At 38.4% G+C, this 18,753-nt stretch overlaps 1 protein-coding gene and 1 long non-coding RNA gene across 2 annotated transcripts in view; one reads left to right on the forward strand and one right to left on the reverse strand.

The window, feature by feature from the left end:
- The first annotated feature begins 236 nt into the window (after positions 1-236).
- LOC123609790 lies at positions 237-1,525 on the forward strand. Its single transcript, XR_006717963.1, has 2 exons — positions 237-703; positions 938-1,525. It is a non-coding gene; the product is annotated as an uncharacterized LOC123609790 (long non-coding RNA).
- A 3,817-nt stretch (positions 1,526-5,342) lies between these two features.
- Positions 5,343-18,753, reverse strand: part of SEC63 (SEC63 homolog, protein translocation regulator) — a 76,105-nt gene continuing 62,694 nt past the window's right edge. The window contains exons 20-21 of the mRNA XM_045499200.1: positions 7,435-7,539; positions 5,343-6,431 (exon numbers count right to left, since the gene is read on the reverse strand). Coding sequence (XP_045355156.1) covers positions 6,288-6,431; positions 7,435-7,539 — 249 coding nt within the window. The 3' untranslated portion in view covers positions 5,343-6,287. The remainder of the gene's footprint in view (positions 6,432-7,434; positions 7,540-18,753) is intronic.

Here is an 18,753-nt window from a genome sequence, read left to right on the forward strand (position 1 = left end):
AATTTTTTTCTCACTCTAAATTTTTTTCTCTTTAACACACATTCAAAAATCTACTCAAAACTCAGTTTTAGTATTACCAAACCCAAACTCCCATCTGAAATGTGCTCTTCCTGAAGTGTCACTTCTGACATTTAGTGAGCTACCCTGTCATGAAGTCAGCAGACTTGAAAGACGTGGGGGTTTTCAGTGTATAAAGAAAGAATGCTGTGAATCATAACACTATAGTTTCATCTCCAATTCTCAAAAGCACTTCGCTGAAAATCGCATTAATCCTTGTAATTTCCATGATAATAGGCCTGGATCAGGGTTTTGTGAGGAAGGGGCGGGGTAAGTGGGGCCAGAGCTCCTGGGGATCGTGGGAGACTAAGTGCAGAGTTCTGACCCAGGAGTTGGTTGTGGGCAGAGCTACAACTTCAGGACACTTGGGAGGGGTGCCTTGCTTCCCTTTGGCGGGGGCACCCCTCCTGGTGCTACCTCTCCGCTCTGTTTCAATGTGTGTGTGCTATCGCGTCAAGAAGACCAACTGTAGGCTTTTGGAGAAACTTGGAAAGAGAAGTTCAGCACAGCCAGTGACTGAAGTCCCAAGGACGTGGCAGAAAATCAAGAAATAAAAAAGCTGGAGAGACACTAAGAGAACACTGGATGTTAATTATACTGGCATTTCTTTTTTAAAGGCTGGAGAAACTTTGGATGCGATTATAAAGTAAGTAGACTAATTTTACAAAGATATAGATGCAGACTAAGGCATAGAAATGAGGGAGACTATAGTTATCCTGGTAATATTATTGGATGTCTCAAATGCAGCTCAATGATCATGATTTTTAAAGTCTCACATTAAATTTTAGTCACATGCCTCATTCTTGATCAAAATGTCTATCAGCAAATTTGATTCCCCTCCCCATTCATCTGCATAATCTCTAACTTTGACTTTTCACAGTCAAAACCAAAAATAAATCTTCCTTCAAAGAACGATCCCAGGTGCCAGCACGACTCTTGAGAGTATTTCAGAGCTTCCTCAATTTCAACCGAAGTCCAAAGATTCGCTATAAACAGAGGTACTATGTATTTTGAATTCTGACTTTTGACAATTTTCCACGGGAATCTCATGTTTCTGCACTCCTTGTGAGAGGAGGCACAGAGCTTTCTTGTTCCAGACTATCTTTTTATGTAGGAAACAACCTTGGAAAGAGAGAGTTTTCCCCTCTTGGACAGCCTTGCTTGCATGCCCTTTAAAAGACTAGGCTTCCTGAGCTGGAAATTCTTCAGCTGTGACAGCCTCTACCTGGGCTACTCGCATCGCCCCCATGGAACTTGGAAGACCAGAGGAGCAGATGAGGAACAGGAAGCTCACGCAGCCAGAGAGCCTTCTGACCTGGGACTCTCCTGTCTTTGGCCAACGTCCATGACACTGTGGCAGGTTAACTTGTTAGCTTGCACACAGCGTCTGACCCTTCATAGTTGTTGACACCAGTCACCCCCGAAACTTAAATCTCATAGAATAAAAGGATTTCTTTGTCCTACCTGATTTTCCACCTCTCTCAGGCAAACGATCTAATACAATTCCAGTGCAATGAATACGTATGGATTGTCTTCTGGAGTTTGTTGCAAATGCACTTAATATTTCCAGCCAGAAAAATGAGAAGTTAATATAATGTATTAAAAGACATATGTAAGAGAGACAATGGTTAGATAGGACTAAAAGAGGTTAAAGGGGAAGAAGGTAATCCTAGAAGGTGGAAATAAAATAAATCGCAAAGCACATATTTAATTTTGGTTTAGTCCCACAAGCGAAACCCTTCTTTGCTTAATTGAAAATTGTGGCCCTATCGCCCTCTACCGGAACCAGGCTGGAAACTACAGGGAAATTATTTGAAGTTGCTCTTCATGGAATCTGCTCACATCTCTGTTATGCATTGCTACCACTTTCCAGACTTTAAAGTATAAACCTCAGGTGTTCAGAAAGATAAAGGAACACAGCTCCCTTTGCATCTGCAGCCTGACAGGTTAATGCTGAACCACCTCATGCTGAAAAGAGAGTGGGCAGTCCTTCCCAATACTCACCTTTAATTTGTAGCAGCCAGATTACAGGACCACTAACAGAACCACTAATAGTAGTAGCCTTTGCTGGACATCCCAACAGGTCGTCCCTAGCACTTCTGCCTCCACCTACCCCACTTCTATTCCATGGACATCTGCTTAGAACCCTTCCCTCATCTATTAACCCCATCACCAAACTATTCAGTTCCATCTCAGAAAGTATCACTTTGCTCCTGGGCCCTACAGGACTAGACGGAATGCCAACTCTTCCAGCAGAGTAACATCACACTGTGAACTCAAACGGTGAGTGCCACAAGTCCAAACCTTCATTTTAGTTTAAATGTTACCCTATCTAGGGGCGCCTGGGTGGCTCAGTTGGTTGAGCAGCTGACTTCAGCTCATGATCTCACAGCTTGTGAGTTCGAGCCCCGTGTCAGGCTCTGTGCTGACAGCTTGGAGCCTGGAGCCTGCTTCGGATTCTGTGTCTCCCTCTTGCTCTGCCCCTAACCCACTCACATTCTGTCTCCGGCTCTCTCAAAAATAAATAAACATTAAAAAAATAAATAAAATAAATGTCACCCTAACTGTACCTAAAAGCAGCCTGCCTAAATGTTTTGGTCATGCACTGAAATCAGAAAAAAATATAATGCACCAATAAATGTATTATTTATTTACAAATTATATAAGTGTACAATTGTACAATATATTATGTACATTATAAAACACACAAAAATAGAAATTTAAAAGGATGAGAGTAAATACAAATAACCATTTTACCTTTTCCCCACGGACTGATTATCTGCATACCCCAGGGATATATAACACACCCACCTGAAACCACAGCCCTAAAGCATGCCAAGGATTGCTGTATTTGGATTTTTAGCTCAAGTTACAGAAAAATGTGCAAGATCATAGCTTTTACAGTTTTGCAAAATAGCCCTAATATCTAGTTTAATGTGTGAAGATGTTTGACACTAACTTAAGACACATTAGGACCAATCACCACACAGCCAATGAAATGGTACTTTATGGTTCAATGTTAGCCGTTTCATCTTAAGGCAAACTTAAATGGGGGTTTCATAGAGTTAAGTAAGAATATTTGGGGACAAAAATGCTTTCAAGAAATACTTAAAGGATGACGATTTGCCTGTGTAAGAAAAGCAAAAAACAAAAAACAGCTAGTACCTAAAAAAGTAATTCCTCTGCCTACAGTGGAAAAGACTTTAAAAGCGGTGGGGGCGGGGGGGGGGGGGCGGGGAGGGCATCCCAAACAATGACCATTAGCTAATGCAAATGGTTTAGAATGGATTGCCACACATCTGCCTGTCCTAATACCAGTGAGTCCTTAAGAACATGAATTCTTTGATTTCTATAGCCCCAGTATCCAATCATTGCCCTGGAAACATAGAAACGCAGTGAATATATGACATATGATGAACAACCCCTCAAATACATAGACTGCCGAGTTACATTTGAAATAACTGTTGCGAAAGAACACTTCAGCATCTGGTTTTGATTTGTTGAAGCAAAGAACTAGATAGACATCATGGTCAGCAATACACTCAGAGAGTTTCATTACATTCCTCAACATCCTCCCACATCTTTTCCCCATCAGTCAGTCCTTTGGCATCCCGCAACCCACATTGCTTCCACCCAAGGTCTGAGCTTCCCGCCATGCAGCAGAGTAAAACAGCAAGCCAGGCTTGTCCTTCTCCACCCCTTAGTGCAAGCTGGGAGAAATGTAAGGGTATTACCCCACACAAAGTGCTCCTTAATTTTAAAAAGTTCTTCATGAAAACTTAAAAACTTTGTAGAAAGGACATGAACATCTGACTTTTGAGATTGGGATATACACATGACAAACACCATGGGGCCTCAATCAAGTTTTATAACACTAAACTTTACAACTGCTAGACTTTCAAGTGTGGTCTCCTCATGGAAGAGTTATCTTCTAATAGGTACTTCGCCGATTTAGAGAAATAAAAATACTACACAATTTAAATAAATTTCATAAATAACGTTTCACTTTGTGTACACAGTTTTCATCTGTATGCTCGATTATTCTGTTGACAAAATAGTTTCTTGATGAAAACAAAACTGAAACTACACAAGAGTTTCCATTAGATTAATGCAAACCAGGGTCAGTTATCAAACCTTGATCAGGAGAAGACAGGATATGGAGTTTAGAGATTTGCTGAAGAGACGAGAACCATAAACCGAAGGCTCAGTTCTTTCACTATTGCAATATGGAGGGTTTTTTTTTTTTACCTAAAGTACTTATTAGAGGATAATGTACTTACTTGGTTGGGAAGTACATATAGGTCACCCAGAGGGCAAAGGAAAACAGACCAGTGGCATTTTCTAAGGTCAAGGTGATGCTGTTTTTTTAAGTACTATGGTGAGTTACTAGGCTGTGAAATCATCCTCTCTAAACACAGAAAGCCTCTGTAAGACAAAATGGCTACTAGAATAGAAATACTTTCTTGAAAATTATCTTTTAAGAAAACCAGGACATGTGTACATTACACACTGGTTCGTTCACACGTTTTCTTGAACAACTCCTTTTGCTTGATGCTACGGGCAGGGCTCACTGCCTTCTACCACACTTAGGTGACCAGCAGCTGTCTCACCTGACAGTCTCACCTTCCCGGCAAAACCTAACTCAAAAATTAAACCCTCTACTTGCGAAGAGAAACAACTCCTCAGTGGCACTTCTGCCTGCCAAGGAAGGGTCTAACACCTTTAAAGAGAAAAACAGGTGATGGAGTTTCCAATGGAGAAATCGCTTTGAACATACTGTAGAAAATATTACATCCTAAATTTAGAACCATGAAAACCATTCATGTTTTTGGTAATTTTCACATTTTATTTCCAACTACTGCAATAACAAAACACCAGTGGTAATTCTGAATGGGAAGTGGCAACCTTTTAAATCAGTAAGGTCACAAATCAGTATTCCAACCATACTTTGGCCTATGGAGATTTTGATAGGAGAGGGATTATTACAATCAGTCCTGTAATATTACAGACATATGCTTCCTCAGTAACTAGTAATAAAAATAATTCATCTTACCTCAGTGATTCATCATGTATACATTTCTACTCTCTATAAGCACTATCCTTCGGGGTTGCAATGTGTGAGGGGGAAACTCCTCCCACTCACACGGTTTTCTATGCCATACAGACACAGTGACCACTTGAGCAGTAATGGACATTATTAAATTTTAGTTGAAAAATAAAAGAATGGATTATCCTATTATATGCTTTCTCTGGGGGTAAAAAGACACACCGTTACAAATGTAAAATGAGTCAAACTTCTATTTTATTGACAGGAGTCCAAAATGAATACAAAAAAATGCCTCCACTGCATGTTATCTATTTTTTTTCCTTAAAAGGCTTCTGAGTCAGGTAGATTAAAAGCTAAGAACGTATTTTAGCTTTTATAGTGAACCTTTTAAAAAAGGCTTAATAACATGAGTCACCAACATCAGAGAACATATGGTCCCACACTCATTTTTAGACCTATAGTTTATAAAAAGAATTAGATCCTGCACTGATCTGCTAAAATAGAGGCTTAAAAATGTTTTAAGCCATTAAAAGCCATTTTTATAACCTAATAACTCTGGGCAATTAAGAAAAGGAAAATCCCCAAATGTAGCCCTCTGTATTATGTGGAATGTGACAGAATGCCAACTTATGACCAAGATAGATAAAAATAAAAAGTTTAAAGCTATGAATAGAGCTGTTATAAATAGTCTTGTATCACTGCAAAATGTCAATAAAATGAATGATAGAGCTTATCAAAAGATTAAAACTTGAGCAGATGTTACTTAAAACGTATGTGTGGTGTTTATCATCCTCTAATGTTTGCTACAAACTAAAGCTAAACAAGGAAAAGTTGCTCACTTATAGATTGGTTTTCATGTACCTTTACTTTTACTGGGACCATAAAATGATCAGATAATACATAGCCCACACTTCTGGACAGTTATAACAAAAGGGTTTATTATCGTTTGCAGATGAAATAAATGCACCATCCCATTCATACGTGAAAGGCTCTAACAAGCCTTAAGCGTTTCGGCCTGCACCAAGGCACCACCACTGCCCAGTTGTATTATGCACCCATTTCGAGTAAAGAACTAATACCTCCCTCAACAGCAGTTCTGCACTGTTTCTGGTTTATTATACACTTCCGAAACAGCAAAAATTTGCAAGTATGTGCAAATATTGTGGTCCAGTCATAGTACTGCTTAGTCATCATCTTCCTCCTCTTCTTCCTCTTCCTCAAAGCTATCTTCAAAGCCCTCGCTGTCTTCCTGGTCTTCATCCCCCTCTATTGCTGTATCCCACTGTGGGTGATTTTCCGGTACAGGCTTAGCCTCGTGAACTTCCAACTATAAAGAAGAATTAAATGCAGACATGAGAAATTTGGGAGGCATAGTGAAGAAATATATGATAAAAGATTTTCTTTGACTTCAACAATTATAAAGAAATAGATTTTATGGTTCTAACTCTAAATTTAACGTATTTGCTTATAACAGACATTCATCCCAGAAATAAAAAGGCAATCTACTAACATGCAAATGTCATTAAATTTCTAATACAATTTGACATTTTAATTTTACAGAAACTACACTATTTACTCTGTAGCATGGAAGATTAATAATTGTGACTCAATCTTGAGCAACAACAAGGTATGTCTCAAGAAGTCTGCTGAGGGAAGAAAACCTCAAGTGTGACTTTTGCAGCCTCCAGCTTCCTGAAATAAAATTCTGTAGACAATGGAAAGAAATAGGATATCCTCGTGGGAGAAAAACAGGCATGCCTTTACCAGCTCCCTATACTTTGGGACTCCCAGCACACAGAGCAGTAATACTTCAATACAGCTTTTACACAAAAGAATGCCTTTTATAAAAACCTCAAGGGAAACTGGTAAACACTGACAGGAATGTGCTTCAAATGATACTTACACAAAGTATATACTCTGATAAAAAAACAAATTAGTTTTAGAAATTAATAAACACTCCAAAAGAACCTGTGGGAAAATACATGTGCTTTTCTTAAAAAAAAAAAAAAAAAAAAGAACCCAGCTGGTGAGGCCCTATAAAGTTATAGCATATAAAAGCATATTAAGAGTATCTCTTAAGTAATTTATAGTTAACATTCTAAATCCTTCTAATAATTCATTTTCAAGGTTCTAAAGTATTATACTCCTTTAACTCAACAACTTAAGTTAATTATGGAAAGAGCAGGCCATCAAGAATATCATATATAAAGTATAAGATGACATCTTTTTCCCTCTGTTACTCTACATTTCAAAACTAGAAATGCTTCCCTAGTATATAAAGCACTTATTCAAACAGGAAACCGTATTTATTGAAGAGTCACTATTATTACCTTCAGGGGTTTAATCTGATCCAAACCCATATAGGAGTCTGATCTCAGAAACACTGTATACTGATAATTTCCAGGCTTGCCTGGTGCAGGAAACTTCAGTTCTACCTAGAAAAAAAAAAAAACAAAAAAACAAAAAACAGCACTTAAAATCCGTATTTGAGAAACGAAAGAAACAACAACTCATTCTTAAAGTTCCTAGATAAGAGCGTTTAATGGGCAGGTTTATTTACTCAGATGACATAGGGAGCCCTAACAAACATTACAAAAGTTGGAACCCCAACAAATACATATATATATTTATGTCATTTATTATATATACTATGTAAAAAAGAAACCAAATTAGGCAGGACTGATGAGGTTAACTTGTATCTCTGCAATTCAAGAAAACATTTAAAGCAACCAAGTTCTGTATTAACCATCACACCTTGACAACTTGAAGAAATGAAGTAGGGAATAAAGGAAAATAAATGAAATGTAAAAATAACATAGGCTTCACCAAATAGGCAATTCTTGTGTGATTTTCTTATTTCTAAGATAAATGCTATGAGATAATAGAAAATACATGTATTTGTCTCTACCCCCAGTTCCTGGCACAGAGCGAAACCCCTATAATTTCCTAAGTGATAAGAGCACTAGGAACATCTTTTGTTCTAGTATTTGGTCTGTTTCTGACAGACCCTGGTTTCTGACACTGAGCTTGTAACACCTGAAGAATTACCTGGATAACAGTAATGTGTTTTGTTCAAATGAGGTGACCCTTGATGAGCACCTAGATGAGGTCTGGTCACCAGAAAGACCAAGCCATGATTAGAAGTCTGGAGCCCTCAGCCATGGCCACCCATTCTCCAGAGAGGGGCTAGAAACTGAGTTAATGATCCATCATCCCTATGTTGATGAAGCCTCCATAAAAATCCTCAAAGTAAGGGGGTGTTCAGGGAGCTGCCAAGTTGGTGAGTACATGGAAGTGCTGGGAGAACAGTGCATGCTCAAAAGAGCATGGAAACTCCATGCTCCTTACCACATACCATGTCCTATGTTATCTCTTCCATTTGAATAGTCCTCTGTATCCTTTATTACATTATTTTATAATAAACTAGCAAGTATGTTCCCCTGAGTTCTATGAGCCATTCTAGCAAACTGTCAAACCCAAGGAGAGGTTCGTGAGAACCCCAATTTATAGCCAGTTGGTCAGAAGTACAGATGACAACTTGAGACTTGCAAGTGGCATCTGAAGCACATAGAGGGAGAGGGGCAGTCTTATAGAACTGAGCCCTTACCATGCAATATCTGATCCCAACTCCAGATAAAGAGAGTCAGTGTTGAATTAAATTGCAGGACACTCAGCTGGTGTCATAGAAAATTACTTGGTGTGGGGAAAAACCCCCATACCTGGTGTCAAAAGTGCCGTGAGTGTGATAATAGTGTGAGTTACTAAGAAACACACAGGGGAAGTGAGTTTTTCCTTTACAAATGCCCAATGCTGAAAATACCATATGCTTTCACTCATATGTGGAATCTAAAAAACAAATTAATAAACAAAAACCAGAATCTAACCTATAAATACAGAGAAGAAACTGATGGTTGCCAGAGGGAACTGACGGGCAAGGGAAGAGGGGATGGGCAAACTGGGTGAAGGGGAGTAGGAGATACAGGTTTCCAGTTATGGAATGAATAAGTTACATAAACAGAAGGTACAGCCTAGAAAATATAGTAAATAATACTGTAATAGCACTGTATGGTCTGTAGACAGTAGCTACACACATTGTGAGCATAGTATAACATACAGAGAAGTTGAATCACTATGTTAAACACCTGAAACTAATATAACATTGTATGTCAACTATACCCAAATTAAAAACAAATTTTAAACATGCCCAATGCTTTAAAAAGTCAAGAAGATATTTATTTCCTATCAAATCATAAACTTCATATACAAAGAGTTACAAACTCTTAAGAGTTTCAATTCCAGGGGAAGGAAGATGCCGAGGGAGTAGGAGGACCCTATGCTCTCATCATCCCACAAATATAACTAGATAACTATCAAATCATTCTAAATACCCTAGAAATTGACTTGAAGACTAGCAGAACAAACTCCACAACTAAGGGTAGAAAAGAGGCCACATCAAAGAAGAAAGGAAGTGCGGAGATATGGTTTGGGTAAGAAATGGATTATGACTACTGTGATGGGGAGGGAGCCAGGGTCGTGAAGAAGGGCAAGAGACAGAGACAAACTAGCCACAGAGGAGTGCATGGGGAAAAGGAATCCCCGTAGTAACTGGCTTGGAGAGCACAAGGGCCTGAATTTCTTGAGTTCTTGCAACCAGCAGGGTTTTTAGCCTGGAGTTTTAAAGGTCAGCATACTTGGCTCTGGGAGCACTGGGAGGACATCGGGGCTGCTCTTAGAGAAAAGGCAGGGCAAACAGTCCACAGACATACAGTGTGGAAACAGTGACCTGAAGAGTGCATGGGGTACACAGTGGGGAGTGTATTTGCTCATCTCACAGGGCATTGCTGAGAAACAGCATTCAGGGAGAAATCCCTGGCCAGTGCCATTTCCCTCCCCGCCTCTTCAGCATAAGCACAGGGCCACCTGCGGGAAGCAGCACCAATACTACCTAACTTGCTTACACTAAGCCCCCACCCTCTGCACTCCAGTACAACTGCCCCTCCCAGTCACACTTGCTTCAGTCCCAGCACAGCGGAGCCCCAAGTTTCGCAGGGCCTTGGCTCCCTTGGCGGTGGCAAAAGGACTCATTTCACAAGCAGACCAGAACACACCTAATTAAAACTCAGTCACGTTCAGGCTAGGGACCAAACACTGCCTACCAACAAAGAGACCCTCTGAAAACAACTGGCTTGCAAAAAAGCAAAGCACACACAGCACACATTGGAGACACCCCCTGAAGCACCAGACCCTGGGGGAACAAGGGACACTACACTGCAAGGCACTACAGGACCTCTTCTAAATAAAGCCATTACCCTCAAGAACAGGAGACACAGCTGACTTTCCTAACACAGAGAGACAGGCACAGGGACTTAGACAAAATGAGAAGACAGAGGAATCTCTCCCAGATGAAAGAACAGGACAAGGCCACAGCAGGAGATCTAAGCAAAACAGACAGAAGTAATGCCTGATAGAGAACTTAAAGCAGTGATCATAAGGATACTCACTGGATTTGAGAAAAGAGTAGAGGACCTCAGTGAGACCATTAACACAGAGATAAGGACTAACAGCAGAGATAAAGGGATCAATAAATAAAATAAGAAACACGCCTAATGGAATGAACAGCAGGCTGGCAGATGCAGAGGAACGAATTAATGGCCTAGAAGACAGAACAATGGAAAGTGATCAAGCTGAACAAACAAAAGAAAGGATTTACAAAATGAGAAAAGACCTAGCGAATTCAGTGACTACATCAAATGGCAGTAACATTCACATTATAGGAGTCTCAGAAGAAGACAGAAAAAAGGAGACAGAATTTATTTGAAGAAATAATAGCTGAAAACTTTCCTAATCTGAGAAGGAAACAGATAGTCAGATCCAGGAGGCACAGAGAACCCTCAACAAAATTAACAAAAGCAGACCCACACCAAGACATATTGTAATTAAAATGGCAAAATATAGTAATAAAGAAAAAGAATGTTAAAAGCAGCATGAAAAAGAAAAAAAAGACAATTACATACAAAGGAAACCCCATAAGGCTATCAGCAGATTTTTCAGCAGAAACTTTCCAAGCCAGAAAGGAGTGGCATGATATATTCAAAGTGTTGAACGAGGAAAACCTGCAACCAAGAAACACTATCCAGTAAGGCTATCATTCAGAACAGGAGAGATAAAGAGTCTCCTAGACAAACAAAAAGTGAAAGAGTTCATGACCACTAAATCAGCCCTGCAAAAAATATTAAAGGGGACTCTAAGTGGAAAAGATCAAAAATGACACTATGAAGGTAGGATACACAAAGCTGTAAAACTGAATACTTCTGGAAAGAAATCAGTCAAGGAACTCACAAAATAAAAGGATATAAAATGTAATAACATATACCGAAAATGTGGGGAGAAGAGGAACAAAGAATGGGTTCAAACTTAAACAACCATCAACTTAATACAGGCTGCTATATGCAAAAGATGTTATATACAAACCTAATGGTAACCACAAATCAAAAATCATTAATAAATATGCAAAGAATAAAGAGAAATCCAAATATATCACTAAAGAAAACCAGCAAACCATGAAAGAAAGGATCAGAGAAAATCTTTAGAAACTACCAAACATGTAATAAAAGAGCAATAAATACACACCTATTAATAATTACTCTGTGCAAGGCTTCTGGGTGGCTCAGTCAGTTGACCGTCTGACCCTTGATTTAGGCTCAGGTCATGATCCCAAAGTTGTGGGAATGAGCCCCGCATCTGGCTCCATGCTAAGCATGGAGCCTGCTTAAGATTCTCTCTGCCACTCTCCCCCACTTTCTCTCTCTTTCTCTCTCTCTCTCTAAAAAATAGTAATCATCATCATCATCACCATCATCATCATCACTCTGAATGGACTAAACACTCCAATCAAAAGACACAGGGTGACAGAATGGATAAAAAGACAATACCTATCTATATGCTGCCTACAAGAGATTCATTTCAGACCAAAAGACACTGGCAGATTGAAAGTGAGGGGATGGAAAAACATCTATCATGCAAATGAATCTCAAAAGAAAGCCAGAGTAAAAATACTGATATCAGACAAAATAGACTTTAAAACAAAGACTGGAACAGGAGACAAAAAGGACACTATATAATATTATAAATTAAAGGGACAATCCAACAAGAAGATATAATAATTGTTAAATATGTATGCACCCAACATGAAAGCACCCAAATTCATAAACTAGTTAATAACAAACATAAGGAACTGATCAATAATAATACAATAAAAGTAGAGGACTTTAACATCCCACTTACATCGATGGAGAGATCATCTAAACAGAAAATCAACAAGGAAACAAAGTCCTTTTTTATTTTTATTTTTAATGTTTATTTATTTATGAGGGACAGAGCATGAATAGGGGAGGAGCAGAGACAGAGGGAGACAGAGAATCCAAAGCAGGCTCCAGGCTCTGGGCTGTCAGCACAGAGCATGTTGCGGGACTCAAACCCACACACTGTGAGATCATAACCTAAGCCAAAGTCAGACACCCAACCAACTGAGCCACCCAGACGCCCCAGAAACAAAGGCTTTTGAATGACAGACTGGACCATATAAATTTAACAGGTATATTCATAACATTCCACCCCAACAGCAGAATATACATTCTTTTCAAGTACACATGGAAAATTCTCCAGGACAGGTCACATATTAGGTCACAAAACAAGCCTCAACAAATTCAAAAAGATCAAAGTCATACCATGCATCTTTTCTGACCACAACACTAGTCAACCTACAAAACTACAAGTCAACCACAAGGGGGATCCCAGGGGGCTCAGTCGGTTAAACGTCTGACTCTTGGTTTCAGCTCAGGTCAAGATCTTGCGGTTTCGTGGGTTCGAGCCCTGCAATGGGCTCTGCACTAGATCTCTCTCTCCCTCTCTCTGCCCTTCCCCAACTCACACTGTCTCTGTCTCTCTCAAAATAAATAAACTTAAAAAAGAAGTTAACCACAAGAAAAAAAATCTGTAACCACCATAAATAAAATAACATTCTACTAAACAATGAATGTTTAGGGAGAGAGACAGAGAGAGACAGAGAGAGACAGAGAGAGAGAGAGAGAGAAAGAAAGAATGAATCTCAAGCAGGCTCCACGTTCAGTGCAGAGCTTAAGGCAGGGCTTGATCCCATGACCTGAGCCAAAATTGAGAGTCAGACGCTCAACTGACTAAGCTGCCCAGGCACCCCTACCAAGTGTTTACAGAAGATTTAATACCTATTCTTCTCAAACTATTCCAAAATACAGAAAAGGAAGGGAAACTTCCAAATTCATTCTATGAAGCCAGGATTACCCTGATACCGAAACCAGGTAACGACGTCACAAAACAAGAGAACTACAGACCAATACATCTGATGAAAATAGATGCAAAAATTCTAACAAACCAAATCCAGCAATACATTACAAAAATCATTCATCATGATCAAGTGGGATTTATTCATGCGTTGCAAGGGTGGTTCAATATTCACAAATCAATCAACGTGATATATCACATCAAGAAGAGAAAGGGTAAGAATACGATCATTCCAACAGATGCAGAAAAAGCATTTGACAAAGTATAACATCCATTCATGATAAAAACCCTCAATAATAGTGTAGAAGGAACATACCTCAACATAATAAAGGTCATATATGAAAAACCCCACAACAATCTCCTCAATGGAATAAAACTGAGAACCTTTCCCTTAAGGTCAGGAGCAAGACAAGGATATTGACTCTTATTTTATTCAACATAGTACTGGAAGTCTTAGCCACAGCAATCAGACAACAGAAAAAAAATAAAAGGCATCTAAATTGGTAAGGAAAAAAGAAATCTTTCAGTATTTGCAGATGACATAATACTATATATGGAAAACCTGAAAGATTCCACCAAAAAACTGCTAGAACTGATAAACGAACTCAGTAAAGTCACAGGACACAAAATCAATGTACAGAAATCTGTTGCATTTATATACACCAATAATGAAGCAGCAGAAAGAGAAATTAAGAAATCAATCCCATCTACAAGTACACCAAAAATGGTAAGATATCTAGGAATAAACCTAACCAAAGAAGTGATACACCTATACTCTGAAAAGTATAAAACACCAATGAAAGAAACTGAAAATGACACAAAAAAATGGAAAGACATTCCATACTCATGGACTGGAAGAGCAAATATTGTAAAAATGTCTATACTACCCAAAGCAGTCTACACGTTCAATGCAATCCCTACCAAAATACCTACACCATTTTTCCAGAACTAGAACAAATAATCCTAAAATTTATATGAAACCAGAAAGACCCTGAGTAGCCAAAGCAACCTTGAAAAAGAAAAGCAAAACTGGAGGCATCACAATTTTAGATTGCAAGTTATATTACAAAGCTATAGTGATCAAGCAGTACGGTAATGGCACAAAAACAGACGTGTAGATTAATGGAACAGAACAGAAACTCCAGAAATAAACACACAATTATGTGATCAACTGATCTTCAAAAAAGCAGGAAAGAATATCCAGTGGGAAAAAGATGGTCTCTTCAACAAATGGTGTTTGGAAAACTAGACAGCAACTGCAAAACAAAGAAACTGGGGGCACCTGGGTGGCTCAGTAGGTTAAGCACCTGACTCTTGATTTCGGCTCAGGTCATGATCTCACAGTTCGTGAGAGTGAGCCCTGTGTCAGGCTCTGCACTGATAGAGCAGACAGAGCCTGCTGGGGATTCTCTCTCTCCCTCTCTCTCTGCCCCTCCCCCACTTGTGTGCATGCTCTCTCTCTCTCTCTCTCTCTCTCAAAATAAACTTAAAAAAAAAATTTTAATGAAAAATAAAAATTAAAAAAGAAAGAAAGAAACTGGACCACTTTCTTACACCATGCACAAAAATAAATTCAAAACAGGTTATGGACCTAAATGTGAGGCCTGAAACCATAAAAATCCTAGAAAAGAACATAGGTAGTATCTTTTTTGACACTGGCTATAGCAACTTTTTTCTAGGTATGTCTCCTGAAGCAAGGGAAACAAAAGCAAAAATAAACTATTGGGACTCCATCAAAATAAAAAGCTTCTGCAGAGTGAAGAAAACAATCAACAAAACTAAAAGGCAACCTATGGAATGAAAGAAGATATTTGCAAGTAATCTAATAAAGGGTTACTATCCAAATATATAAAGAACTTATAAAACTCAACACCCAAAAAACAATCCAATTAAAAAATGGGCAAGACATGAACAGACATTTGGCCAAGAAGACCTACAGATGGCCGACACATGAAAAGATGTGCATCATCACTTACCATCAGAGAAATACAAATCAAAACTACAATGGGGTATCACCTCACACCTGTCAGAATTCTGGCTAAAATAAAAAATGTAAGAAACAACTGGTGTTGGTGAGGATGTGGAGAAAACATAACCTTCTTCCACTGTTGGTAGAAATGCAAACTGGTACAGCCACTGTGGAAAACAGTATGGAGGTTCTTCAAAAAGTTAAAAACAGAAGTATCCTACAATCCAGCAATCACACTACTGGATATTTACTCCCAAAATACAAAAACACTAACTCAAAGGGATATATGCATCCCTATGTTTACAGCAGCATTATTTACAACAGCCTAATTATGGAAGCAGCCCAAATGTCCATCAATGGATGAATGGATAAAGAAGATGTGATATATACATACAATGGAATATTAGCCATAAAAAAGAATGAAATCTTGCCACTTGCAATAACATGGATGGAGCTAGAACGTATAATGCTAAGTGAAGTAAGTCAATCAGAGAAAGACAAATACCATATGATTTCACTCATATAAGGAACAAAATAAATAAGAAAAGGGGGAAAAAAGAGAGACAAACCAAGAAACTGACTTTTTAACTACAGAGAACAAACAGATGGTTACCAGAGTGGAGGTGGGTGGGGAATGAGTGAAACAGATGATGGGTATTAAGGGGCATTTGTTGTGATGAGCACTAGGTGATTATAATAACAACTTAAAAAAAAAAAGTTTCATTTCCACTTAGACAAAGGAAGAATAAATTATTAAGATGTCATTTGGATGTTTTGACAATCTGCCTCCAATCTCCAAAATCCAGATTTTGTAAGCAAGATTATATATTAAAACAAACTAGAAAAATCATGGGAGAATCCTTTTTTTAAAATTAATCTCATAGTTTGACCTTTCTAAGTCACCACAAAACCAAGAAAACAGAAAAGAAAAAATTACTAAATCACACTGCAAAAAAAACTCCCAAGTAAATAAATGTTTATATTTTTGCCTAGCAAAAACAACCATAATAGTAAAACAAAGTGGGGAGAAATATCTGCAACAAATATCACCACAGGTTGATTTCATAATATTTAAAACAACAACAATTGCCCAAACCAAATTAAAAGACCAATAAAAATGAACAATGGTCACAAAGAGAAGTACAATTCAAATACACTGAAAGATGTATTACTCTGAAGAGAAATACAATACTGAAACTACACTGAGTATAATTAGGAAAAACTGATTCAGTCAAGAATCATCAATTATATTAAAATGAGTGGGTAAAAGAGAACAGGATATTAATATTAACATAGTGCCCAAGTAGCACCCCAAAGATTAGAAGAAAAAATACCTTTTACAGTAGAGAAGCCTTAACTAAATGTTCAACCATGGTATCACCAATGTGGGGCAAACTGATATAATGTGCCCCAATTTGATGCACTAAGAAGGTTACATCACTTATGTAGTATTTTTACCAAAAATATTTAAGATGAATACAATTATGAGTAACCGATGAGACAAAACGGAGGGATATTCTACAAAATACTTTGTCTGGACTCTTTAAAAATGTTGATGGCATGAAAAATTTAAAAACAAAAAGGCTGGGGCGCCTGGGTGGCGCAGTCGGTTAAGCGTCCGACTTGAGCCAGGTCACGATCTCGCGGTCCGTGAGTTCGAGCCCCGCGTCAGGCTCTGGGCTGATGGCTCAGAGCCTGGAGCCTGTTTCCGATTCTGTGTCTCCCTCTCTCTCTGCCCCTCCCCCATTCATGCTCTGTCTCTCTCTGTCCCAAAAATAAATAAACGTTGAAAAAAAAAATTAAAAAAAAAAAAAATAAATAAAATAAAATAAAATAAAAAATAAAAAATAAAAAAATAAAAACAAAAAGGCCAATGAAGAGTTCTAGAATAAAGATGAATGACAACCAAATTCAATGCACGATCCTTGACTGGATCCTGAATTTTAAAACAAAATAAAAACTAATTAAAAAAAAAAAAAGGGGATGTCTGGGTGGCTCAGTCAGTTGAGCATCCCACTCAATTTTGGCTCAGGTCACGATCCCAGGGTCGTGGGATTGAGCACTGCATCAGCGCAGAGCCTGCTTAAGGTTCTCTCTTCCCCTCTCCCCTGACCCCTCCCACACGTGTGAACATGCTCTCTCTAAAGAATAAAAAAATAATTTGAAAACAAAACAAAAACTGTAACAGGCACTAGTGAGTATTTAGGGAAATTTGAATATGGACTGCATATTAGATAAATACCATATCAATGTTAAATTTCCTGAACATAGTAATCTTATTGTGCTTATGTAGGAGATCACTCTTGTTCTCACGGTACTCTGGTAAAACTTAAATTTAAAAAATAATAAAACTGCTCTATCAAAGAAATAACCTTAAGTTAGCTCTAACTGTCAAATAAACAACGAACTACTTCATACATTTACTACTTGGTAATAAAGGGGGAAATGTACTTTTTGTATTAAAAATGAGGGGCACCTAGGTGGCTAGTCAGTTAAGCAGCTGACTTTGGCTCAGGTCATGATCTCACGGTTCATGGGTTCAAGTCCTGCATCAGGTTTCATGCTATCAGCTCAGAGCTCAGAGCCTGGAGCCTGCTACGGATTCTGTGTCATCTTCTCTCTATCTGCCTCTCCCCCGCCGGCACTCTGTGTCTCTCAGTAAATAAACATTTAAAAAAATATTTTTAGGGGCGCCTGGGTGGCGCAGTCAGTTAACCGTCTGACTTCAGCCAGGTCATGATCTCGCGGTCTGTGAGTTCGAGCCCCGCGTCGGGCTCTGGGCTGATGGCTCGGAGCCTGGAGCCTGTTTCCGATTCTGTGTCTCCCTCTCTCTCTGCCCCTCCCCCGTTCATGCTCTGTCTCTCTCTGTCCCAAAAATAAATAAACGTTGAAAAAAAAAAAAAATTAAAAAAAAAAAAAATTTTTAAAAAATCAACATCACAGAACTATCTTGAAATTAAAAAAAAAAAAAAAAAACCCTTGCTCTTGTCCACCAAGTCCAGGTAGAAAGAACCTTCCTTCTAGAAAAGTAACATGAAAAAATCAAGAAAAACAAGAAAAATAGAAAGGAGTTGCCAAGGGATAAAACATGTTCATCACGATGGTACATGAGTGATGTCATGAACAATGAATAATGCTACATAATCAAAAATTCCACTCTAAAAATCTAATTAGCAATTCTTACATTCATTTTTAAGATCAAAGGTCTTAGCACTAATCCAGTGAAGATAAAAATTGCAAATTTTTGTAAAATATCATTAAATTCTGGACAGAACAAAAGGCATATGTTCTTAGACACTGACAGTGAAAACTCCCCAAAGTAAGTTGAAAACAAGCTTTTAAGACTAAGAAAGTTGCCTAC

This window comes from Leopardus geoffroyi, chromosome B2, assembly GCF_018350155.1.
Source record: "Leopardus geoffroyi isolate Oge1 chromosome B2, O.geoffroyi_Oge1_pat1.0, whole genome shotgun sequence".
NCBI classification, from domain to species: Eukaryota; Metazoa; Chordata; class Mammalia; order Carnivora; family Felidae; genus Leopardus; species Leopardus geoffroyi.